At 40.1% G+C, this 26,892-nt stretch overlaps 1 protein-coding gene across 3 annotated transcripts; it reads right to left on the reverse strand.

Moving 5' to 3' along the window:
- Nucleotides 1–5,908: 5,908 nt before the first annotated feature.
- LOC143293727 (uncharacterized) lies at nucleotides 5,909–23,021 on the reverse strand. Of its 3 annotated transcripts, none has more exons than XM_076604930.1 (12): nucleotides 22,918–23,021; nucleotides 21,566–21,693; nucleotides 19,826–19,910; nucleotides 18,702–18,798; nucleotides 15,809–15,949; nucleotides 14,416–14,539; nucleotides 13,119–13,268; nucleotides 10,841–11,024; nucleotides 10,011–10,227; nucleotides 8,289–8,445; nucleotides 6,959–7,018; nucleotides 5,909–6,333 (listed from the first exon to the last, which is right to left on the reverse strand). In XM_076604930.1, the coding sequence occupies exons 2-12, from the start codon at nucleotides 21,678–21,680 to the stop codon at nucleotides 5,924–5,926; spliced, it is 1,740 nt and encodes a 579-aa protein (XP_076461045.1). In that variant the 5' UTR covers nucleotides 21,681–21,693; nucleotides 22,918–23,021; the 3' UTR covers nucleotides 5,909–5,923. The 3 variants fall into 3 exon arrangements, with proteins under 3 accessions (XP_076461045.1, XP_076461043.1, XP_076461044.1); XM_076604928.1 differs by having other exon boundaries at nucleotides 10,011–10,230; XM_076604929.1 differs by lacking the exon at nucleotides 22,918–23,021 and adding an exon at nucleotides 22,721–22,851 and having other exon boundaries at nucleotides 10,011–10,230.
- Nucleotides 23,022–26,892: the final 3,871 nt, after the last annotated feature.

Below are 26,892 nucleotides of genomic sequence, written 5' to 3' on the forward strand. Positions count from 1 at the left end.
CTACAGTAATGAAATTGTCTGCATGTTTAAATGTATTTGTGTAAAACAGCAACGTTCGTCAATGTAAAGCAGCTAAAGCCCAGTGCATATATCCTTTTACACCGTTTCTCTGACATCTGGCTTCTAACCAACTTTTCTCACCTATGATCAGATGTATAATGCTTCACGCTTTCCAGCAAGATGCCACAAGACCATGTCGAGTATCGAGGAAAATGTAAACTAAATTTGGTGTCAGTCTGATGTGCCCATGGGACATGAAGGCAGAGATCGCGTGCGTGCGTGAGTGCGTACGTGTGTGTGTGTGTGTGTGTGTGTGTGAATCGTTTGTTTTTTGTTTCTTGTTGTTGTTTTTTCAACGGTATTAAGACGAATATATCGATTTCCTCTCAGATCTAAATGATATATGTAATGAGAAGAGTTCGTTGGATTAACACAAATGATAAACAGGCCTTTTACTTTTGGAATGGGTAATTAAGTCTCTCTTTTTTTTTTTTTCTTTTTTTTTTCTACAGAAACATCGGCAGCGTCTCAGTTTGGGTTGTATTTTCCTTCTTTCGTTCGTGACGTGGCATTTAGTTTATAGCACTTGGGCTTACTTTGCCCTGATGACAGCAAACGAAGGTCGTGGCCAGACATACACGGGCCAGAGATCACGCCGCAGGCTCGTGCAAGCGAGCGAGATGATTTCTGCCGAAAACGGATATGGTTTGGCAGGTCTGAGAAGCAGCAGCCAGTGCAACCAGCATCTCAGCGCTTACACAAAAAAAAACAACAAAAACAACTGAGTCAGTTTCTAATGCGTGGCACACTGTGACAACCAGGGTTTCCTTGACGCCTAGTAATGTTTTCTTCTTTTTCGGGACAAATCCGGATACACTGGGAGTATGTCTGGCATCGGAGACCTCTACACCAACGGCATGGTTGTGTGAAAGGTGGAAATAATATCAGATTGTCAGAGTGTCATCAATGTTGTAGTAGTGAGTTAACGTCCTGTTAGCAATCTGCCCTTACAGTCAAGTTGTTCACGGCTGTGGTCTTTCTCCGTGAAGTGTGGTGTGGTCGAGGTGTTGGTTCTGGTGTCTTGTGGGGGTGTAGACTTGGCTGGCGGTCCAAGGGGGGTCCCAGGTGTGTCCTTGCCGTCAGCAATCATCAGTGTTGGGAATGCAACCATGGTATGGGAAAGCTTGACAGGGTGTTGACAGAAAATTTGTCTGAAGGTCTAGTGGGCACAATGTGCGCAGCAATCTCATGCGTCGCAGTGAGACATAGACGTGTGTGTGTGTGTGTGTGTGTGTGTGTTTTATTTAGTTTAAAGCAGATGTGGTGTGGCATTATTGGAATGATCTCTGAATGTGTATGCTTTGACACCTACTTGAAACTGAAAGTATGATAGGAGAACAGTGTGACTTGGTCTGTGCAGTGTGCGTGTGTGCTTGTGTGTGTGTTAGTGCCAGGAGCTCTAGCTGTAGACTGGAGTGAGTTATGAATGTTGACAAAAAGAAGATGGACAGATCAAGACAAGAGAGAACACTCTCAGACAAATAGATTTCATCCTTTTATTTTAAGCATGCATGCACACTGATTAAATTCACTATAAAAGGGCAGAAGCAGGATATATATGAAGCATAGATTCTTCAAAATGACACAAAGAAAAACAAATTCAAGACAAGAAATTGTATAGCTTTACAGAATACACATTGGCTTTGGAAAAATGGCACAAAGAAAAACAAGACAACATTCTTCAAAACGCAAAATTCCTTCCTTTCAACATACAGAATTTCAAGACTTCCTTCCGCTTCCCCTTAAATTCACTCTTTCCTCCTTTCCAGTTTATCCTCTCCAAAAACAGAGAAAGAAATTGAAGTCAAAAACACTTATCTCTCTACAGAGTACTCTTTTCAATGTTTAAAGTACACAAAGATACCATTTCTTTCTGTACCACAGTATGTATAAACCTCTGGAACAGGAAGCCAAAGATGCAGTGGCTGAGTGGAAGTCTTTCCATGAAATTCAGTACTTCCCAATGAAGAGCATCTTCTGATAAATACAGTGTCACATGTCTTCAAAACTCTACCACTCAGTAAAACCCAAGAAAAACAAAAATGACCATCAACAACAACAGTTCTTAAACGTCAAAAAATTAATAAAACAGATTTTGCTTTTTTAGTGAAGTTATTCTAAAAATACAACCCCAAATATAATTGTTATCACAATAACTTCTGTAAAAATTGTGAAATTTCCCAAACCACTGTGTATATATATATAAAATATATGAGGAAAATGACACATGAATAACACATGAAAAGAAAAAAAAAAAGAAGAAAAAGTAAAAATATCAAGACTGCAAGAAAACATAAGGAAATCAGTTCTTCAATAAAATCTCCTAAAAATCAGAATCTCAGAAATGCACAACTGATAGTTGATAGCCAACCGTGAAAAGCTGTAAAAGACTATGACTACACATCAGTTCTGCTGAACACTTGTAACCAACTGCATAAAATGGGAGTCACTGAAATACTATCACATTCCTCTGACTGTTAAATAGTTTATGTACTCCCCACTAACTCCAAAGGTGTGAACACCAAGTCCATTTATCAGGTTATGGAAAATACCAATAATTCTTAACTTGAGAACAAACAGAAATGGAAATTTCATGGAAAATATTTCCAGCATTCCAACCACTGAATATACTTTCAAATACTGTCAGTAATTTTTCAGCCTGGCATCCACTGAGTACACTGAATGTTACCATGCATAATGTATACAGTTATTTAGCAACCACAACTGCATTAAAACAACAAACAAAAACAGAAAAGAAAAAAGAAACCCCCAAAATGTGCCCGCAGCATAACTCATTAAATAACAAGTGTCCCTTGCTTTTTCACTGTCCAAGGTGCGAGTTTTCACTAACACTAGTTCAATGACTGGAAAAAATTCAGCTGACAAATGCCACTGGCAACTGTATACCTGAACCATGAGAAAAAGTCAAATGATTGCCTAAAAGCATCTTTTGTTTCTTTATTGAGATCTGTTCTGGTGGTTTCACCGTTTGTAATCCCATACCATGGACAGAAATGCAGAGCATTTGACGGACAAGATCTCATTCCAAAAATGCACAAATGTACATTCACTGGGATACTCTATCATAATGCTCTTAACTAAAAAAAAAAAAAAAAAAAATTTACACTCACCTCCTCACAAACAAGTTCATAAAATACAGAAAGAGTAGAACTGGAAAGGCTGTTCCACATGTCAGAACCAACCATAGTCAAGCACTTGGTTTGCTGACAGAACTGATTAAATTATTCCATCATTTTTATCACAGACTAAAATGATGTCATACACTCATATATATATACATTACTACCCCCAACAGAGCTTTCCCTACTTTTTTTCCTTCCCATGTCTGTTTAAACCAGAAAACAGAGTTTTGCATTCACCTTGTGCTGAGAACCCACAGGGTCCCTGGCAGATTTTTTTGACACACTTGGCCAATGTTTTTCCTCAGCTGATAATTGGACCCAGCCTATCTGTCGCTCCCAATATAACTTAGCCCCTTGTTTTGAGCTGAAACAAGTGCACAACTCTGTCCAGACCAACATCTCCAACAGAAAGAAAACAAATGACCAAAATCCAACTGAAAGATCAATAAAGGAGAAGGATGTCAACTCTGGTCAACAGAGGGCAGTAACAGAAGCAACAAAGTGGAAAGATGTCAACTATGTCCATACAATCTCCAACACAAAGAACCAAGGCCACCATCTCCTGCAGAGGGGACCAAGACCATCATCTCCTACAGAGAGAACTAAGACCAGTCTCCTACAGAAAGAACCAAGACCACTGTCTCCTGCAGAGAGGACCAAGACCATAGTCTCCTACAATCTCCTCCAGAGAGGACCAAGACCACCATCTCCTGCAGAGAGGACCAAGACCATTGTCTCCTACAGAACCACATCTGAAGTGAGGACCAAGACCATCTGCTATAGAGAGATCCAAGACCACCATCTGCAACAGAGAGTACTGAGACCACTGTCTCCTGCAGAGAGAACCAAGACCACCATCTCCTGCAGAGAGGACCAAGACCACTGTCTCCTACAGAACCACAATCTCCTATAGAGAGGACCAAGACCAACATCTGCTACAGACAGGACCAAGACCACCATCTCTCCTGCAAAGAGGACCAAGACCATTACCTCCTACAGAACCACAATCTCCTACTGAGAGGACCAAGACCACCAATCCTCTGCAGAGAGGACCAAGACCATCGTCTCCTAATGAACCACTATCTCCTACAGAGAGGATCAAGACCACCATCTCCTACAGAGAGAACCAAGACCACCATTTCCCAGCCAAGACCACCGTCTCCTAGACAGAGGACCAAGACTATCAACTCCTACAGAACCACAATCTCCTGCAGAGAGGACCAACACCACCATTTCCTACAGAAGGGACAAAGACCACCATCTCTAACAGAAAGAACTAAGACCAGCATCTCTAACAGACAGGGCAGTAATAAGCAACACAGAGAGGAAGGCCATTAACCTTGGCCAACATAACATAATGTAAAAGGAAATGAGGGCAAGCAACATTACTAAGCATCTTGGGAAAACTCATCCAGCCAAATTTTTCATGAATCCCACCTTCAAACACAGGCCAGATCAGGAGCACTGACTACAGTGTTCAGTTGTCAAAAAGCTTTGCAAAGTCAGGGACATTGCCTTGGACATCAAAGGGGGCGTCATCAATCAAGTCTGCCAGGTCTCCATCATCCACTGGCAGTACCCCTGCATCATCCAACTGAATTGGAGTCTTGTCCATGTAGGCAACATTTTCCTCAGGCCCAACTTCTGGAAAGAAGGGTTCTTCAGGCACAGGGCTCAACTGCTCCATAACCTCCCCAGCTTCCAACAGATGAAGCAGCTCTTTCAAATCCACTGATTTCACAAACCCTGACTCCTGCACAGCTCCAGGATGACCAGGGTAGGGGTTGGTCAGGCACTGAACAGGGGTTTCTACACCATGACCTGCAGCTGCAGAGTGGCTTGCTGGTGAGAGCATCCCCTGGGCAACAGCCACAGATGCTGATGGGGGCAGCTGGCTGATGGCACTCTGATCATCAGGAACAGGAACTAGCATCTGCATCGGACCACCCACTGATGGCTGGCCAAGTGCAGAGGGACCTGCACTTCCTGCAGCCCAGTCCCCAGCCAGGGTCAGCAGACCGCCATTCCCAAACAGAAAGACACCCCCTTCAGGCTGAGTGCTCGGCTGAAACCCATCACCACATTCTAGCAAACCCTTGGTGCTGGCAGAAAGAGAATCAGGAGGGCGAACCTGAGCCAAGGTGCCCCCATCTCTCATGGACATGCAACTGCTTTGCTGAGGGTCAGTGCAGTTTGTAGGAAAACCTGACATCATGCGAGTCTTTGGTTTGGGGCGGCCGCTGCTGGCAACAACAAAAGGAATTTTTGGCTTGATAACTGGTTCAGAAAATGGGTTTGGCCTTTTGCCATGCAGAACACTCTTTTGTGGACTTTTAGTTGTGGAACAGCTGGCCTTGACCTTGTCAATTACAACTTCTTCTTTCTGCTCTGGTCTGATAGGCCTCCTTTTGCCCCCACCCTTTCCTTTGGCACCTCCCTTTCCTTTAACACCCAGAACAGAGGGAGGCTGCATCGGGACAGGTTCAACCTTGGAATGCATGCTAAGGTCCTCCATACTTCCCATCACAGTCATGACCTTGCAATTCTCCAGGAGTCCTCGCCAACCCTTAGCCTGGGCTCCCAGGGACTCTCCCTCCCGCTCCCCCCTGACTCGCTTTTCCTTCTCCATCCCTATTTCATCCATGGCATCAGTCTGGGGCTCTAGGTCAGCAGATGCCTCACACACTTCCTCATTCATCAAGTCAATTGCTATGATCTGTTCAGTCACTGCACAACTGCCCATCAGCACACATTTGTTGTTCCTCCATGACCAACGTGGATAACCTCATAACCTTGTTACCTGCGCAGTTGGCTGATGGTTTTTTGGCAGCTGCTGCATCACCAGCCTGTGGATCCAATCCAGCAACAGTGTCATCCTGTGTCACTTGGGAAGTGGATTCTTGCAAAGAAATGGTTGTAGGAATCACCTGCTCCAGCTGGGAGGTCTTAGTGCTCCTGTCCCATACCTTCAAGTATGGGGAAATGGTCTCCTGGAAACGCTGCTGCCCCGAGGACATCAGGCCCTCTGGTTCTTCCAACTGGCAGCCTGACACCACTCTGTCAACACGAACGGCCAGGCCAGGGGTCTTCTGCAAGTCAGGCACTGTGTTCTCTGGCTGGCCTCTCTCCCCTGAAACAACACACACATACACAATTCACCTCTTGCTGTTCAATTCTAGAACTTGAGGACTTCAGACAATGTGGCATGAAACAGACAGACAAGGCCTTCAAGATTCACTTGACAAACACCTGAATCAACACTGGCACTGCAGAATAGGGGAAAAAGATTTGCAAAGCAATCAGCTTGCAACAGGATTGTTTGTTTTCTTGCACTTGTGATCAAAAACTTTACCTTGACTTGTGAAACAGTTGATGTTCGGGTCACAACCACTCACTTAACCAAGTTAATAAAAACTGAATGCAAGGTCTAAAATAAATTCTCCTATTTTCATGTTGTGACCATAAACTTTGACAGTTGACTTTAAATCTCTAAGGTTTTGTTTTCACTATGACCAAACACTGTACCAAAACAGATGACTAGTCTTAAGACAAGGACAGAAGAGAAACTGACTGCTGCATACAAGTGAGCACCAAGATGGATCAGGGTGTGTGTATACATGCTGTGACTTTTCAGCGGTCAGTGTGTGTGTGTGTGCGCGCGCGCGTGTGTGTGACTGTATTCATATGCATGTGTGTACATATGTGTGTGTATTGACTTCCCACAGTGATCAGTTTGTCAATGTTGCGTGACTTACCACTTTGCAGAGAGGTGTTATCAACTTGCGTAGGTGTCTTCAGGTCATCTACAGCTTTGCCTGCCACAAACACCAACCAAAACATCATCATCCAAACTACCAAACAAAAACAAACAGAAACAAATGCATATACTTGTTTTCTTTGTCAGCTGTACTGCCACAAACACCAACCAAAACATCATTATCCAAACTACCAAAACAAAAACAAACAGAAACAAATGCATATACTTGTTTTCTTTGTCAGCTGTTGTCAAGACAACCAATAAGCATGTTCATCTAAAATCAAAAATCATCATCTACTTTTGCCACCAAAGTTCCTTTTCTTCATACAAGTCATCTTCTTATTTTCTTTCTTTTTTTTTTTTCTTTTTTTGTTGGGGGGGTTGTGTGGGGGAGGGAGGGGGGAGGGGGGGCCTTTAGCTGACCTACCTGTGCGTAAAGATATGATTTTTAGGCTGCTACTTAAAATAAAATGGACTTATCAGGTAAACACCGGACTCTTTCCACTTTTCTTTCAAAGCAATGTGCAAGTTAATCTGATTGGAAAACACCCACATCAGTATATTTAGTTATTACACACAACCTGAAATTTATTGCAGAGTTACTTCAGAAGATAGGTCAATGAATGGACAGAGCCTGCTGACACTAAAGTGAAATAAAAGCAAGCGAATCGAAGTAAAGGATTAAGGACCAGAGGAAGCAGTCAATATGTCTTCTACTTGACTGATTTAGACTACCAGGACAGAAATGTTGACAGCTTCTGTGACTGTTTTTCATGTAGTGTAGTGGGCTAAAAGCTTTCAATCTAGCGTTCATTTTTTAACTGTATGTTTTATCTTAAAAATCACTTTGATATGTAGACCTGGCATTAAAAAAAATCTTTGCTGTTCTTTTCAACTATACCCATACTTCTCCCAAAGGGTGTGACAGCCAAAAGCTGTGCCAGCTGCACAATACTGCGACTCAGCAAACACCACTGTGCACTTACTGTTATTCACACACTCATTCTTCTTTTCGTTAAATAAAACTTCATTCAGTTGCCTATTTTATCTGTCTGAAGGCTTTAAGAAAACAGAGAATCAAACACTTGTCCACTCTGTCTGTCCTGTGCACTACAAGAAAAATGAAAACAGTTATCTATCAATCTATCTGCCCCTACACAACAAGCACCTACTTTGTCCACTGTAATACAGACAGAATGTAAACACCTGCCAATAAATCTGTCTGGTCCTCTGTGTTACTGAGAGAAAGTAAACACCTACAAATACACCGTCTAGTTCCCTGTGCAAGTGACAGAATATAAACACTCCTTGCTGACCTCCACACTCACCTGAGAGAAAGCGGGTGACCTGCTCATCTGTCCATCGCTTTTTCGGATCAGGGTGGAGAGTGTTCCTGATGACTGTCAACAGGGTGGGCGGAATCCCTGGGAACAACCAGGGCCCTGATGCTGCCCAATGAGGCAGCTTATCACTGTTCTGTTTCATCTGAAATGCACAATTTTAACATACTCCTCAGTTACTGCATGTCGGTCTTTCCTCTGCTCTGTCCAATAACTAACTTACTAAGTTCCACTTTTAGGTACATGTAAGTCCTTTAGAAACACACATGAAAAGGTAAGCACACTATTCAAATTTAGTGATGCTGGTCTTGTGCTGTCACATCCTTTTAACACGCACACACATGTTTTTATATATACATATATATATATATATATATATATATATATATATATATCAGCTGCCACACAAAAATGTAGTCTTGTTTTATCAAATTTAGAAGTAATGATCATTATTTACTAGTCAGAACCGGTCAACTGTAAATGTTACCATGAGAGAGCCTTATCTGAAAAAAGAGTGGTATAAATACAATTAAAGATGAATTCCATTTCATAATGGAATAATCTCAGTTCTGTGACATAAAAAATAAATTACTGCCAAAGATTATAATTAACCCCAAAGGAAGGTCTTCTTCACTTTTCACTTTGAAACTTGTTATACTGGTGCTCACCTCAGTTACATTATTCAAAATACCCTAAAGTCAACATCTTAACTTTTTCTTCTTTTTCTTCTTCTTTTTTTCTTTTTTTTTTTTTTTTTTACAGCTGTGGGGAAATGGTTACATTTATGTATGTACAAGCATTTGTCTCAGTGTCTATTATTCACCCAATTTTTGGACAATGTCACTTAAGAAGACTGAAGAATTGATTTTACCAAACTCCAATGCGAAGTGTTTAATGCTGTTGACTGATGACAGAAGGGTTCAAACCCAATCTGTGAGGCAAGAATCATTGTTAGATTTTTCAGCACATGGCCAACTCCCACCTAAAACTGAGTGTGCTATGGGCTCAAATCGAAGACTGGGACCACACAGTTTAGTGCCATCCACTTTCCTACCGTGTCTTGGGAATGCTGCTAATTTTTTGTGACCAGCACTACAGATATAATTATAATTCTCTTATCTCTCATGCTTTGTTGATGCCAAAATTATGAAAGCAAGCACTGACTACAGCCTTATCACACTGTCTCAAACCAAACATAGCAGTGTTGTCATTGATCTCAGATTGAAAAATTGTCCCACGGTTCCATGGCATTTTATACTATGCTCTCCTGAAGACCTTAGTTTGATTTCCAAGTCACTTCCATGCATGTGGTGAATTCTGTCAAGGTTCATGGGGAATGTTGTTGGACGGACATGTGGTAGTTTCACATTCAGGGGGATGCTCACTGAGTTTGGATCCATGACTGAGCATCAGTTGTCAGTAGGAGACTTAGTAGGTGGTGTTCTGTGTCTGTTGAATCATGGCATTACTGAACATCGCCAGAGTGACTCAGCAGCAGTGCACACTCCTCTGCGATGTAGCCTCCTGGTGATCTGACACTGATGGCTCCATAAGGACAGCTGGCACTGAGTCTGCAGCCAACGATCCAGAGTATGCCCATGTGCAGGAATTTGCAATGAGTAAGGTGAAAAACAGTGTCAATGATGGGACAGCAAATGTAACAACAAAAGAACAAAAAAAGGAAGGGAAAAAAAAAAGAAGAAATCTCACCAGAAGAAATTTGAAAGCAGTACTGTCGTCAATGGAATAGTTGTGACAGGCCTGACAAAGGTCCTCAGGTGGAACCAGAGGCCTGTCTGTGCCCTGCCTTTCCTTCAGTCGCACCAGCAAGTGCTTCAGGGTGGCCATGTAGTACACACACAGCCCCATGGCATACGTGTCAAAACATGCTTGTGGGGAAAACTTGTAATACTCCTGGCCACCACCGCTGCTGTACAAACACACATGCACATAACATTCAAGCTTACGCACATAGAGTCCTATATTTACTTTTGTCATACAGCTATCTCAGTAACACTGTTTAGGAAATGCAGCATCTCTCCCTCACACAGTATCAATCTCAAGGTTAACTTTTCTGTGCAACTTTACTGAAGGCTCTGGTCATCAGTGCTAGGTTTTGTGCTTTTGTTTACTTTACATGACATGAGATTTTCTGTCTGACAATACCTCAGTGATTTACGGCATAGACAAATGTATGGTTCCCTCCACCAACCCCACATCTAAGTTACTGTAACAATCATCCAAATATTTTTGGTGAACCTTATTAAAAACATTTTTTTACCGAAAATAGTTGTAGTAACAATCATTCAAATAGTCTTGTGAAGCTAAACAAGAACTTATTTTCTCATCTATCAATAAATCATCAAGTATTTCTGGGAATCATGTTTGTGTGATGGTATCCAGACACTGGCCATAAGAATGAATAAGGACAGGAAAAGGACAAAACACATAATGGATGGCCACAGGTAGATGTATCAATAAGACAGAATAAGTCTATTTTTAGTCAAGGAATGAGAAAAAAAGAAAAGAAAGTCAAATACCCTCCAGACAGTTGCCGTTTGTGCAAAAAGACTTCTACATGGTTCCAGAGTTCTGGAGCCCAGTACTCGGGAGTCAGTTCCAAGCTGAAGGTCATGGTATTGTTCAAATTCACGGAGGAGCCAAAGTCAGCCAGCACCAGCACCAGACTCCTGTCACTGGCCAGGTGAACCAGCCAATTCTCAGCTGGACAACACAAAAAACCAGCAATCGTTTACTGCTGTGCCAACAAAGTTTTTTTTTGTTTTGTTTTTTTAATCAAACTGAGCTAGAATTTCAAGGCTGAATTAACATCCAAAACAAATGGCAACATGCAATTAGTAATAAACCATGACATCACAAAGGTAAATGTGGTGAAAACATTTTGATTCAAGAAAAAAAAAATGTTACAAAGTCTATATCAGTGCTTCTGACAAATGACCCAACCCGTGTAAGTTTTTGCTTAAACATTAAACAGTTAAAAAAAAACAAAAAAACTGGCAATGTGCAAAGAAATATTCTGTGCTGCCCTTCTTGAACAAAAACTGTTTTCTACCCAATCCAACTCTTCCCTTTTATATAGCCTTTTCACTTTCACTCAATTTGAGATGGCTGGGGGTGGACTGTGTTATAACCTGTTGACAATTCCAGCAAAACAATTTGCAGGAGATCTGCACATCTCATTTACAGGAAGGACAATTCAACTGTGAAAAACATAACTCATGTTTGGCACTTTGACATATCTCATCACAGATAATGAATTCTAATTAATTCTTATTTCTGAGGGTAATACTAATAGGACAAGCAAACAATTGCTATTTTTTGTCCAGCCCTTGAAAGGGAAAAATGTCAAAAAGAAAAGATATGAATAAAGATCACAAGAAATGACTAAATGTTAGCACACAAAATCATAAGAAAACACAAGAAAAGAAACATAATTAAAACAAGCATCATATTGATAACAAAATTACACTTTTTTTTTTCTATCTTCATAATACTTTTAATAGTGCATACATGTGGAGAGAAGAGAATTAAAAAACAGATGGTGAGAGGAGGGAGAGGGAGGGAGGGAGAGAGAGAGAGAGAGAGATTCCAGATGGTTTATTCATGTATAGGCCTAGGCCCCTTATGAAGGGGTATGTGAAAGTTATTTTTTTATATTTGTATTTGTTTTTATCACAACAGATTTCTCTGTGTGAAATTCGGGCTGCTCTCCCCACGAAGAGCGCGTCGCTACACTACAGCACCACCCTTTTTTTTTTCTTTTTTTTTCTTTCTTTTTTTCCTGCATGCAGTTGTTATTTTTTTTCCTATCGAAGTGGATTTTCCTACAGAATTTTGCCAGGAACAACTCTTTTGTTGCTGTGGGTTCTTTTACGTGTGCTAAGTGCATGCTGCACACGGGACCTCGGTTTATCATCTCATCCAAGTAATTAGCGTCCAGACCACCACTCAAGGTCTAGTGGAGGGGCTAGAAATTATCAGTGGCTGAGCCGTGATTCAAACCAGTGTGCTCAGATCTCTCGCTTCCTAGGCGGACGCATTACCTCTAGGCCATCACTCATCTTATGTATAGACAAACATCACAAAAGAGAGAGAGAGAGAGAGAGAGAGAGAGAGAGAGAGAATGTCATGAAATACAGTACTATCATAAGACAACATAAATATGTTAAGCAGAATTTACACATTTTTACAACAGATATTCATGATACAGTCTTTTTTTTCAACACAGTAAGACTTGTATGGATATTAAAACCTAGTTAAAATGTTGTTCCAGAGACACCCGCCAGAGTAAGTGAGACTCAATTTAAATAAATCTATTATAGGCAGCGGTTGTTGATGTTGCATATTGTGCTTGCAACAAATCGCTGTTTTAGAGATGGCAGAGCAAAACCAGACATTATCTTGAACTTAAAAAGTGCCTTATTATGAATGAGTTTCCATTCCAATGGCTGAATACCTAAGTCAATAGAAATAAGAAATTCAAAGTCCAATACATTCCAACAGTAACAAAGTTGGTTTTTTTATCTCCTCGCAAAGTTATCTCCTAGCTAATGTAACTGAGTAGAAATATTGAAATCATGTGCCCAACCTGAAACCACTTCTGACAACAGAACTCAACAGTGGGATATATGTAGCCTAAGCTAACTAGCTGTTCAGGATACTGCAGTTGACATGGTGTCAAGGGCATACAGGGAAGAACACTACTTGCCACAAAAGCAAAACATACACTCCAAAATTCAAGACTTGCATTAAACACACCAATAACAAGAAAGATAATGTTAACACATCAAGACTTACGCTTGACATCCAAATGTGCAAAGCCTTGTTGATGCATATATCCCAAGGCTTCAAAGCCTTGTTTGGTCAGATCTTTCAGCATGGGCCAGTACTTTTCAACTGCAATTTGTTCCTTGTAGAATTTTTCCAGGCAAGTGCGTAAAGGGTGACCTGTTTTGAAACAAACAAAAGGACTACCATCAAATTCCACACACACACAAAAGAGAGTTTCATTTTGCTTGATTAATATAAAGTGGTTTTTATGAATATTCATAAGGTACAGTGCCCGGTGTCATTCAAAAGCATTTTCAGTTTTATTCTGAATCCTTATCAGTGCAGAGGAAAACTACTACTGTGCTAGAAAGGTTGTAAAAAGGTGCATCACCTTCACCCACAATGACTTTTTTTGGTCCTGTCACTGATGTCTGACACATTGCTGTCCTCAAAGTCTGACACTGCTGTCCTTAAGGTCAGACACTGCTGTCCTAACATCTAGCAGTGCTGTCCTCAAAGTCTGACACGGCTGTCCTTAACCTCTTCAGTGCTGGTCATTCACTTTTTTTGTTCACTGTAACTCTCTGCAACCAAAAACCACCTGGCATCTGGCTTGTGCTTTCCATTTGCCAGGTGGTTTTTGGTTGCAGAGAGTTATAATGAACAAAAAATTCCAGCACACAAACTACTGCAAGAAAGTATACATAACCCATACTTTTCTTATTGAAAATGAACAGATTATCAATTTCTGACTGTCCTAATTTCTGACTCCATTCTGCTCAGAGCTGACAGATCACATAACCCTCTATGTAAATATAACTAATACTATCAATGTATGCCCATGTGCAACAGGGCAAGTAGGCATGTATTAATTTCAGACTATGTCACTGGAGGAAAAAGTGTATATCCAGTACTTGTTTATACTGCAGAATAAGAGAACAAAATCACCAGGATTACCACATAATCTAAAGGCCTACTTATGACCACTTGGCCAACTAAGCAGCTGTCAACAGTGTCCTATAATTCCACTCAAAGCAGACAGGACTCAGAATCTGCTGAGAAAGAATACTCATGCAAAATCCTTCCTTTGGGAGGAGCAACCCTGTGTCACATACAGACCAGCCGCTGATGAGCACAATGCCATTTTCTAATCCATAAATAAAAAATCGTTTCTATGGGAACAGCTGCTTTACAGTGCAATGAACGACTCAAAAGCACAAATATTTCTTCTATCCATTTCAAGGCACACACACACACACACACACACACACACACACGCACGCACACACACACACACACACACACACACACTTATGATAAACACCTGCGTCTTGCAGAAGCAGATCAACTCGGGTCCCATCACAAAGCAGAGCGTAGACATCCACAATGTTGCTGTGAGCAAGTCTGATCAACATCTCCACCTCTTCCTGCCTCATTTTCTTTCCCTCCTGTCCACATAAACAGGCCAGTGTGACACACACACTTTGCACACAATTCTAAACAAGTCAAAAGAAGAAAATGAGGAAATGTATCTGAAGGCATATCATTTAGTCCACAGGCATGCAGTTTTTTTCCTTCAAAATATCAGTCACTAAAGCTGAGGACAATCCTGACATCTTTGTGCAGGATTTTAATGTGAGAGTGACTTTTATAATCTCTTTTAAATAAAAATCTATACGTATTCTTAATTAAGTTAGCTTTTACATATAACGCACTGATAACCTTTATCTGTTTTATCAATTTATCAAATCAGTTTAATGTCCTCATAAAAATACATGGAAAACTGACTTGTATGCGACAGGATAATGTAAGACTACATCATTAAAATCATGTTTTACATTCATAGAATTGTAAAATTATAGTACATTCAAAATGAATGATATACAATACTTAAAACCACACATTAGTTCTTTCTCTCTCACAAACTCTCCTATTTCTCCTCCTCCACCCTCAACCACTGTTCTCCCCACCCCTCCTATCCTCCACTAAGCATCCCACACAAGGGTTTCATTCCTCACAATCTCTCATAACCCCTACTCCTTACATTTTAAAAATCCAAATACAACAGTAATACCACTTTTAGAAAACTGTTAAAAAATAATAGTGCTTATTTCTCCCCATAAAAGAAATTTCATCTAAATGAGTTTACACACTTAAAATACATAATTATATCCAAACATTATTCACTATAACTGTAATGCACACACTTCTGCACACACACACACACACACACACACACACACACACACACACACACACACACACACACACATTCTCTCTCTCTCTCTCTCACACATGCAGTTTTTATATTGTGTAAAACTTATAGTACACACTAATACTCATATCATGAGTATAACTTTCAATGCACCGATGACTTTTCTCTGTTTTCATGTTAAGCGCCTAATTTTCAATGTACTGATGTTTTCTCTGTTTCAATGTTAAGAATGTAATTTTCAATGTACTGATGACTTTACACTGTTTACATGTTGTGTCTAACTTTCAATGTCCCTGTTTTTCATGTTATGCACATGAAACAGCCATCTGTATCCTGTAAGAATGTGTACAGAACATCTACAGGATTCATTTTCCTCTCTTTTTGAAAAATACAGAAGATGGACAATCTGCCTGAAAAATCTTTTATGTTATTCATGCAGGGTTGCTTACCTTTAATCTTTTCCTCACAAAGGGTATTTGGGTATTCGTGGAGGGTTCCTTACCTTTAATCTTTTCCTCACAAAGGGTGTTTGGGATCTTCTGTCTATGTATGCCTGGACCTCTCCTGAAACACCTTTCCCACAGTCTCTTGTCTTCTTAAAGTGTCTGTTCTCCTCGAAACAACTTTTGTCCACCTTCAGTCGCTGAAATCCACAAGACAAAGAAGGGATAAGCCAATGGTATCACGCCAGTCTTTTCACATCACACTCTTGTTTTCTTTCTGTTTAAGTCAAGTGGGAATGAAGACTAAAAGTGGGAACTAGAGATGTTATTATGAATGCACAATTTTTTATGGTGTTGGTCAAAAGAATAAAGCACAGGACACTGACTTTCATAGGATCATGGCTCTATGGCATGGATACTAAAAACTAAAAGATTAAAATGCCATTTGTTACCAGAATTAATCGCCATTAGATTTCAAATATGATAATATATATACAACTGAATACTGAACTAGTACCAGTTTGGTTTGATCCAGATAGGATCTTTAACAGTTTCTATAATATTGGTCTAAAACAAGCCAACTCAACAGACAAATGAATGACTGGTTTTGAGAAAACGGTCATATAAAATCATTGCTGAAAAACAATTAGACTGGCACCTATGTGCAATGTCTTTGTGAAAGCAATGGCTGGACATGTTTTATGCAATCATTGATATATGGCCTGCCGTCTGGTATGGTTTCACAAAACAAGTGAATAAATGGTGACTGCTGGACCTGTGAAACTAAGCCTGAAATCAATAACTGGTTAAGATCAAAGATGTAATGAGGAGGCAAAATGTAAGATAATGGGGAGGGGCAACATTTCAAATCATACTCTTTCTCAAGAAATGCAGTCTCCCCATCATCTTGAGATACTACTGTTAAACCTTTTTTGTTTTCATTTTTGTTAATTCTCAGAACAACTTTGTCAAAAAATGTACTAAAAACTTATGCATAAAAATGGAAACCAATCTTCTGCAACCCAAAAATGAAATCAATAAATCTGTAACTAGTGTAAGAAACAGCATTGCTGATCCATGTAGCACACAGGACAAATAATGAGTTTTAACCTTAAGCATGCAACATACTTTGAAAAAGCTGTCCTCAAGCAGCTCAACAACCACCTTTGTTTCAACAATCTCATCCACCCATTTCAGTCTGCCTATCGCGCTGACCACAGCACTGAAACCACTCTCCTCCACATTCTGAACAATCTACTGATAGCGTCTGACTCAGGAAAAATTTCCCTTCTCACTCTTCTCGACTGGTCAGCCGCCTTTGACACAACAGACCATTCAATCCTTCTTTCCCGTCTTCATTTTACATTTGGTATCAACGGCACTGTTCTAAACTGGTTCAAATCTTATCTCACTGATCGATTCCAGTCTGTCATTGTTGATCATTTCCAATCTGAACCCGTTAAAATCGAACATGGAGTCCCGCAGGGATCTGTTTTAGGCCCAGTGCTCTTCACACTGTACACTGCTCCTCTCGCTGAAATTATCAACCGCCATAATATCAGTCATCGTTCTTATGCTGATGACACTCAACTCCAGAAGAGTGATACCCCTGAAAAATTGTTGTCGCTCTTGCAAGAAACATCCAACTACTTCCTGGACATTCAAAACTGGATGACTCGAAATAAGTTACAATTCAATGCGGCCAAAACTGAAGCAATGATCATAGGAACTAAACAAAAACTGTCTTCCATCACAATTGACACAATCAAACTTGGCATTACATCCATCCCTCTTTCCACGTCAGTCAGGAACCTCGGTGTTGTCCTTGACAATACACTGTCCATGCAAAATTTTATCAGTCAGACATGTCAGTCCTGCTACTGTCAACTGCGGCGCATCAGTGCCATCTGGAAATATCTGTCCACTGACACAACATCTAGACTTGTTGTTTCTCTCATTCTCTCTCGCCTTGACTACTTTAACTCTCTATTGTCTGGTCTGCCTGCTTCATCCATTCAGTCCCTTCAGCGCATACAAAACTCTGCTGCCCGACTCATCCTCAGAAAGAAAAGATCTGAGCACATCACTCCTCTTTTGCAACATCTCCATTGGCTCCCTGTCTAACATCGAATAAAGTACAAGATCAGCACTCTATGTTATACATGCATTCACAAAACTGTCCCTTCCTATCTCTGCGGCTGCGTTCACCTCTACACTCCATCTCGCTCACTACAATCGGCTTCTGATCCACTCTGTTTACGCATACCCAGATTCAAACACTCGACTGTTGGCCGCCGTTCTTTCTCTGTTTCTGGACCTTGCGATTGGAATGAACTTCCTCTTTCGCTTCGTCAAGTCTCCACACTCAGCTCTTTCAAATCTGGCCTTAAAACCCACCTCTTCCCAAAATAGCCTCCCTTACCTGCCCTTCCTTGTCTTTAGTTTCTACTGTTTTAGAGTTATGCATGCGTGTGAATGACTGGTGTGAAAGCGCTTTGATTTGTCTCTGCACAAGATCCAGCGCTATATAAATACCATTATTATTATTATTATTATTATTATTACTTTCCAGCCCAATTTCTTCTGCAGCCAGATTATTTTCTATGACTGGCTTTGAGCATGACACTACTTGCATACAATTACAAACTTCAATAACTTCCATTTGAACAACAGCACGAATGTGAAATTTTGTAAGTGATTATAAGATACATATTGAAGACAATGCAGAAATAATTTACAAGCTTTACAGTTTAGTCTCAAAGGTAAAAATGAAAGGAAATAAATAAAATAATAAACAACAAAAAATGTCAGTGTTCACTTGTATGAGCAATGAGGTGTATGTTCTTGTTTTATTCAAATTCTAAAGCATGGCCTTGGTGCAGACATGACACTTCTGAACCCTGGCATTTCAATTAATGGATTATAAAAATGATCAATTTGTAGGTTTTTTACCTTATCAAATACAAAGCCAAAGTTGCCTCTTCCATTTTTTATCCATGACATTGCTGTGTCCAACATTGAAAGGGAAGCTGTTTGGTCTGCCATCACACTGGAAAATGAACAAATGCTTTTTGTTTTTCTTTTTTTTCTTCTTTTTTTGTTGTTGTAACATTCAAAAGCAGTTTTCTGAAAATAAATATAAAACAAAGAAAAACAAAATCAGACACAGAGTTTACACACACACACACACATATATATATGCACAAAATAATATTTCCAAGTCCACTTCAAACTGCAAAGAACATGAACAGATGTCTTCACCCTTCTTACAGAGTTATCACAAACAGGAGTCAGGAACTCAGTAACCATCCTTTTTTTTCCTGAAGAATTATCATCAGGATGTACATTCATCAATTTCATGTGATTATAATAAATGAATAATATGGGCATCTGTGATACAGGTATACACAAACCAACGAAGCTAAAGACAACAATCCATTACTCAAAAAGCCAGACTGAGTGATTACCTTCCATTTTGTGATATATGTCACCATTTCCAATAAACACTCCCTATTTAGTCGATGCTGACCACTGTAAAGATCACCAGTGTTTCTTCTCTGTACTGAACAACACCATGTGTCTTGAATGATGAATTTAGTGAAATTACACTTGCAGTCTGAATAGCAGACATGCAATACAACTGAACCAGGGAAGAAGCAATGGTCAAAGTGGGTTTGAGATGTGTTCAGCTGTGAAATGGATATTGCAATTGTAAAGTGTGCTGAATCTGTAACACAATGACTCGGTACACATGCCAAAAGCAAAACCTACCACATAGTATAATGGCTATTTGTCACTGACTGATCAAAAGAGAAAACAGCTTCTCCATTATCATTGTGTCATGGAATTATGACTGACTACATACATGCCCATATTAAAAATTTCAACTTTTGGTACAGTGACACTTGTTACCATGTTATCAGGTCTGTGACACATATCCATAGGCCTGCAACAGAACTTTTACTTATCAGAATCATTTCCTAGCTGTTAAGCAAATTTAAATGTCCACAGCTCTTCCAGTTATATATATATATATATATATATACACACATACACACACACATTTATTAACTTACGCAGACAAGCCACTGGTGAAGAACCAATCGTAGTTGTTCTCCTCCTGAGGCTGATCAGGCAAAACCATCTTCTCAAATCCTTGTCCTGTGGGAAATTCAAAAACATACTCGTTGAAATCCACAATGCAAGTAACTGAGTCTGCTACCAACAGAAAATTGTGCTGTACTGAGTCAAGAGACATGATAAAATTTACATTAATAAAAGCGATTCTGGTGTGGCACTGGCTGGAAGAAAAAAAAACAGATTACCATTAATAACGACAGATGACTACAAACAAAGCAAAGTATTAGTACTATTACATCAAAATAATAATCTTAACCAAATAAATTAGCAGATATATATCTAGCACCAACCACACTCATGATCAGTGTCAAAATTTTACTAAAAAAATCTTTCTTTTTTTTCACCTCTTGTCACACAACATCTAAAAAGTGAACTGACAGTTCAGTTCATAATTATTCTGCATTCAAGATCTTGAAAAGCATGGAACATGTTGTTTTGCAAGTCAAAGCCAAACTCAGCATGCCAAGCCAAATCCATCTCTCTCTCTCTCTCTCTCTCTCTCTCTCTCTCTCTCTTTCTACATTCAACAAAAACGTAAAACAGAAATGTAAATATAACATTACTCTCATTTCCCAGAATTTATACTTTATAGTTTATAGCCAATTTCACCACATTAAAAATAAAACAAATGCTTCAAAAATGTCTGAAAATGGTTTACTTAACCAAATGCTGAATTTTATACACTCTATGAAGTTTATACTGTATACTGCAAAGGTTAGTTAATCAGTCAAACATGATTTTTAATTAGACCATAGAAGAAAATCCATGCGCTGTGCAGAATTGACATCTGTTTTGAAGGTTTTGTCACATTTTTTTTTAACTGAAAATGACTGTCTTTGTGTCTCTGTTATGTCATTAAGAAGTTTTTTCATTGTCAGTTATCATTTAATAGTACAGCCTGCTTTTAGTTCAAAAGAAGGGTAAATGCAATAAAAACAAAACACAATCATAGTTTTACATGTAAACAATAACTTCAAGAAAAGCAGAACCCTATTTATGGCACTCATGAAAACTGCCATTTCTTATTTGTATATGATCATCCAAAATTAACCTTGTGAGGATCATCGTCAGTCCCTCACATTGGGTGTTGTTGGGGGTGGGGCAGGAGGGTGGAGTGGGGTAGGGGAGTGTACACAAGGGCTGAAGAGACAGATGACCTCTTTCACGCTGTTCTCTTGGTGGATGTGAAAAATTTGGAATGGTCATCCATGAGCAGTCTTTGATGTTGTCAGACAAGCTATTGCACTGTCACCTGCGTTTCCTGTCCTCCCTTCACTGTGTCTTGCAGGATGGTTTTTGAGAGGGTGTCATGTCTGGTGATGTGTCAAAACCCAGGTAACTTTCATTGTTTGAAAGTTGATAGAAAGGGTTCTAGGGGGCCCACAATGTCTTGACCAAGCACCTCATGTAATTATTCATATGAAATATAGAACAGCTTCCTCAAACATCTGGATTTGAAGGCCTTGATTCCTTTTAGTGTCTGACAGTAGCATCCATGTCTCCCATCCATATATATATAGCAGTGAGTATAAAGACAACTAGTGGCTGATCCAAGTAACAGAACTTGATCTTTACTAGGAAGCTGGTTTTGCACTCATGTGTAAAGACACTAATCTGAACTCCCAATGTCTATGAAACCAGACATCACCACTGGGGTTGCGTTTTGTTTGTCTTACCTTTCGAATAGTCCAGAGTGGTCGGTCCAGGCAGATACATGTTGTTTTCATGGGGCACAAGAACCCCTTCGTCTTGTGATGTATCTTCGATGCCTGACTGTTTTGTTCGATTCATTGTCCTGAATTACCTGAAACCCATCAGTGCCAAAAAAGAAAATAAACAAACCAATGTAAATTTGTAATGTCAAACTATCTACAACGCATAACCATACAAAAATCATAAATCAAAAGCACACAGCTATTATAACTTGTAACTGTCATTGTTTTATACCTGAAAAATGATCATCACTGTTTTTATAAAAACAATATATTGCTGTTAGAACATGTCTGGTTAACAATAACAATTTTTAAAGGCAATACTGTTTTTACTTCAAAACATTTGTAAAGTTAATGCAAGTCAAGGGGACCGTACATTATTCCAATTTTCTCTGTATAACTCATAAGAAAACGCTGGGAGATAAGGAAATAGTCAACTAGTCACGCTTTTAAAACGACCTATCTGCATTGAATACAATTGTGACCTCAGTCTGCACACAAGAGTGTGCTCAAAATTGAGTGTGCTACATCTGCACAAAATTGTGACCTACATCTGCGCACAAAAGTGAGCTCAATCTCCGAACAACAGGTACTCAGTCTGTGCACAACAGTAAATTTAATCTGCCCACAACAGTTTGCTCAATCTGCACCAAAAAAGAAAAAAAAAAGATAAATGAACCAGCAATGAAGAAAGGAATATATGACATATTGACATAAAGATTGTACTTTTATTATGCTATAGTCTTCTTTTGGTATGTTGGCAGTACTGTGAACAAAGAAACAATTTTAGTGTATGTGAAACTTTTATAGGCCAATGAATTCTGATTTTGACAATGAAAATAAATGCACCAGTACTGTGATCAAAGAAACTAACTACAGTTTGTGAAACTTCTACAGTTTTGTCATTTATGTGTCTGTGAGTTCTGGTCTTGACATTGAAAACAAACTATGAGATTGAGAACAATCATTTTCCTCATGTAACTTAAGAGATACATGTGGTGCATTTGTCATTTCCTTTTTTTTTTTAAGAAAGAAAGAAAAAAAAAGCAGAGGACATTAATTCTATAACTCTCAAACCACAACACAATGATCAAAATCAGTACTGGATATATAACTGACCTCATGTAACCCGTAGCCAAACTAAAGTGTGTTCAAATCACTTCGACGGCACAAGCAGAACCCGGAAATCAATTTGTTCGAAAAGCACTTTTAATTACGCTGGTAATCTCCCATGTCCTGGAAGAATAATAACTCTGCGATGTTTAATCAGGACCTAATAGTGATAATAAACAATAAATATAAGAAAATAAACTTACAAGATCTACAAACGATGCAGCTACTTCTTTTGTCTGGTCAATGGCGTAACCTGGGTATTTCCTTATCCGATAGCCAATAGCGCCCTCTGTGCGTTCTGAGAATTTCTCCTTTCCGCCCTGGAGAGTTTCGCGCGCGCTTTTTTTCCGTCACTGATCCAAGCTCACGACTTCGATTAGCCGTAATAAGACACGCGCGCGCCTCAATCGCTGCATACGTAAATGATACAACTGTGTGTGTGTGTGTGTGTGTGTGTGTGTGTGTGTGATGTGCGTAGAGAGAGACACGAGAGAGAGAGAGAGAGAGTCCCTAATTATCAGCTGACATGGCCACTGCCGGAATCAGCAGGATGATGCAGAAATATACAGTGTAAAAGTACAGACATTATGGTGCCATTATTTAAGTCATTAGTCAGGCCAGTCTTTGAATATGGGAATGTTGTTTAGAATACAGGCTTAGTAAAACATATAGACAACTGAAAATGTTCAACGAAGATTTACTAAAAGAATCATTGGCTTTCGGCTGATATCAGTGGACTATGCCGTGAAATAGGTTGCAAGCACTTCAGTCAGTTACCTAGTTTTGAATTTAGAAGACTAAGTGGTGATTTAATACAGATGTATAAAATGACTCATGGATTGTATGACAGCAGAACTATAAACTCTTTGTTTACACTGAATGAGAACAGTGCTACAAGAGGCCATTCCTACAAACTCAATTAAGAGTTTCAGTAAAAACCGGCGGCTTCCAGATTTGCAGATTTCTTTACAAACAGAGTAACAAATGTTTGGAATAATTTGTCACAAGATGTTGTTTCCGCAGGAATAGTGAATACATTTAGAAATTATCTTGATATTCATTTACAAAATTTTAAATACAAACTCATTTACATATTTATTGATTTTTCAAGTATTGCGCACTCAATGTTGAAAAATGCACCAGACATATGTGGGGACTCTCTTTTTCTTCCCCACTTCAAGCGGGCAAAAGGCCTTGTCAAGCCCGTGCATGCTTTGATATTGATGTGATATACTATATCAAGAACTGAAGAGAGAGAGAGAGAGAGATCAGATCAAGAAGGAAGAGGATGATAAAAGAGTCCAGGAGGCAGTCAGTCCATCAAGGCCAGCAGGGGCAGTGGACAATATGGGAAATTGCACTGACTCCAAAGGAGCCTCAGCTGGAGCGACATGTGGGAAATGGCCCCTCTGTGGGTCAGCTTCATCCTCAGATCTGCAGTGTACGACCTCCTTCCCTCGAATACAAACTTGGTGAGATGGGAGAAAGCAGAGGACCCTGCGTGCCCACTTTACCGCCATGGCGGCAAACAGTCAGTGGAAGTCCTCAGCTCATCCGCCACTGAGTGCAACTCAGTGAAGCAGCGCTAAGCCAAGGACGGTACACATGGAGACACAACAAACTGCTAAAAGAAATATATATGACTCCTGGGTCATCCTGACCCCCTCAGAGTACCACATGTGACTCCTTGGTCTTCCAGACCCGCAGACATTGCAAGACAATAGTGTTTGGCGCGTTTCAGTGAACATTATGACCCAGGCTTTTAAGCCATATGTGGTCACAACATACCCAAACACTATCCCTTGCGTACAAAAAACCAGGCAAATACAACCACAAGTGAAACAAAACAGAGAAGTGTCCTTGAAAAAAAAAGTCGTTCTCCCTCAGTGCAACTTGCAGGGATCAGCAAACAATCAAGCATGAATATGATAACACAACACTATGGTAGCACTGAAGAAATACACAGAGAAAAATCATTTACTGTCATTGAGCAAGTACTACCCATCTGCTACTGCAACACAACCAATGCCAGCATAACCATGGGCAAGGCAAACCAAGAAACCTTATGCCCGTCCACTGAGACTGCAGCAAATCTAACCTTCCAGACAACTTGCAGGGACACAGCATAAGCATTGTAACACAGCAATCTACTGACACCATTGATAAAAAAGTAAAGAGCAAACAGTGTCAATAAAAAAACAACAACAACAAGATAACATACCAACCGATAACAATAAAACACCAATCAGCCAACCAATCAATCAGCAGTGATTACACTCAATATACTTTTCTTTTCAGTATCTGCTTTGCCATCTCGGGGGAATGCCTTTACTCACCCGAGTGGAACACCGCAGACTCAACAGAGAGGCTCTATAGAGGCAGCTGCTGGAGCTTGCACCGGTGTATCATCTGCCTTCCCCTTGGGGGCTACTGTCTTGGCCTCCCAACCCAGCTGGCTGTCTGGGGCGTCTTGGGGCAAAATGATGTACCATTCCAGATACACATCGGCTTCTGGTACAGACTGTTCTGCGGTCACATGGACCCATGTTCCCATGGGTTTCAGATGCACCGGAGGGATATAACGTTTCAACTCTGAACGACGGAGTGACCCTCTTTTCCTCTCCGATTCCAACCCATGGTCCAAATGACAAATGGCCCTCCATTCTTGCCGGGGACACTAGTGACTTGAAAACCCATTCATCCCAGAAGTCCCTGATTTTGTGACTGGTCTTATAGGGTTGCAGGGTAACCAGAAGATCTCCTGGCTTCAAGTCACGGGACATTCTGCCTCCATCATGGTCATCCTGTCTTTTCGAAGCAGCTTGGAGGAGATGCTTTCCCACTTTTTCATGAGCCAGTAGGAGTCTTTTCAACTGGTCCCTATAGCCATTGAGTGGGCATCACAGTTCTCCACTCTTTCTCTTCTTCCCCTAGGAAGATTCCTGCTGTTCTTCAGCCATGGTCAACAAAGCAACAGACAAAAAGAAACTAATTATACTGTCAATAACCAAAGAGACAAATCAACATCATAAAGTTCACCAACAAAATCAGGAATCTAAAGTCAAGAAAAAAACAAACAAAAAAACCCCCAACAAACCCAACTCACGTCCAATTCTCCATTCAATTCTTTATTAATTTTTATACCAAAACTTAAACAACAACAACAACAGCAACAAAAACTCTTAAAAAAAACAAACAAACAAAAAAAAAACCCACCTCAGGACAAAGATGTTCCCACAGGCGCTCGTGCCTGCTGCATGTCAGCCTCACACACACATTCTGCTGGTGAACCTAAGTCACCCAGTCTCTCCCCTTCCACAAAGCACCTGCTTGCTCTGTGATGTTGTCTCTCCAGTGGTTGGAACCAAAGTGACCCAGATCTTTTAGAAGATGCCCAAGGTACTGTTTTCATTCTTCCTCAACACACTGTAGTACCCTCAGATTCAGTCCCCAAAATACTATTATTCACAAAATAATAAACATAACATTTTCTGAAACTCTAACCTAAAGCAAAAAAAAAAAAAAAAAAAAAAAAAAAAAAAATCTTACCAACTAGGCCAAGTTAGAATGGTATACAAGAATAAATAAAGATATTCATACACTTCTAATGGCGAAAAAATTAACAAAGGACCCCTCATTAATTAGTTCTAGACATTCCAAGACATTATTCAACTCGGGTCCCCCATAGCTCAGAGGTACAAGTGGTCGAAGGGAGATAACCTAACCCCTCCACTCAGTTCAGCACAGTCGGAAACAGACATTCCTGCTGCATATGAGAGGCCAGTTTATTGTCCTCTCACAGTAGGGCGCGGCGATCGCGTGCGCCGGCGCACGCACGCAAGCATCCACTTACACACACACACACACACAACTTAAACGTAAACGCCGGCACACAACTTCAACGAAAACACACCGTCACATCAAGTACTCTCTCTCACATACACACACCTTGTACTGTTTGCACACACATATAATCACACACGCACGTGTGCACGAACACACCACCGCCACCAGCACAACAACTACAGAAATGTTGTGGCGACAACTGGCGGCATTACATGCCGCAATAATAATATGTTATAGCCTGCATGCATAGTGCAGTGTCGCCGGGTACGGAGGCAGCTGATTTTTTTGTTGTGTCTCTCCTGGGCTGCATTGCCGGCGACAATAATCATATG

This window comes from Babylonia areolata, chromosome 19 (genome assembly GCF_041734735.1).
Source record: "Babylonia areolata isolate BAREFJ2019XMU chromosome 19, ASM4173473v1, whole genome shotgun sequence".
Lineage (NCBI taxonomy): Eukaryota > Metazoa > Mollusca > Gastropoda > Neogastropoda > Buccinidae > Babylonia > Babylonia areolata.

Coding starts and splice junctions, on each gene's coding strand:
- LOC143293727 (XM_076604928.1), bottom strand. CDS start 21,680: ATGAATCGAACAAAACAGTCAGGCATCGAAGATACATCACAAGACGAA. Junction 18,799..19,825: donor TTCACCAGTGGCTTGTCTGC/GTAAGTTAATAA, acceptor TTCATTTTCCAG/TGTGATGGCAGACCAAACAG. Junction 11,025..13,118: donor TGCACATTTGGATGTCAAGC/GTAAGTCTTGAT, acceptor TGTGTTGTCCAG/CTGAGAATTGGCTGGTTCAC.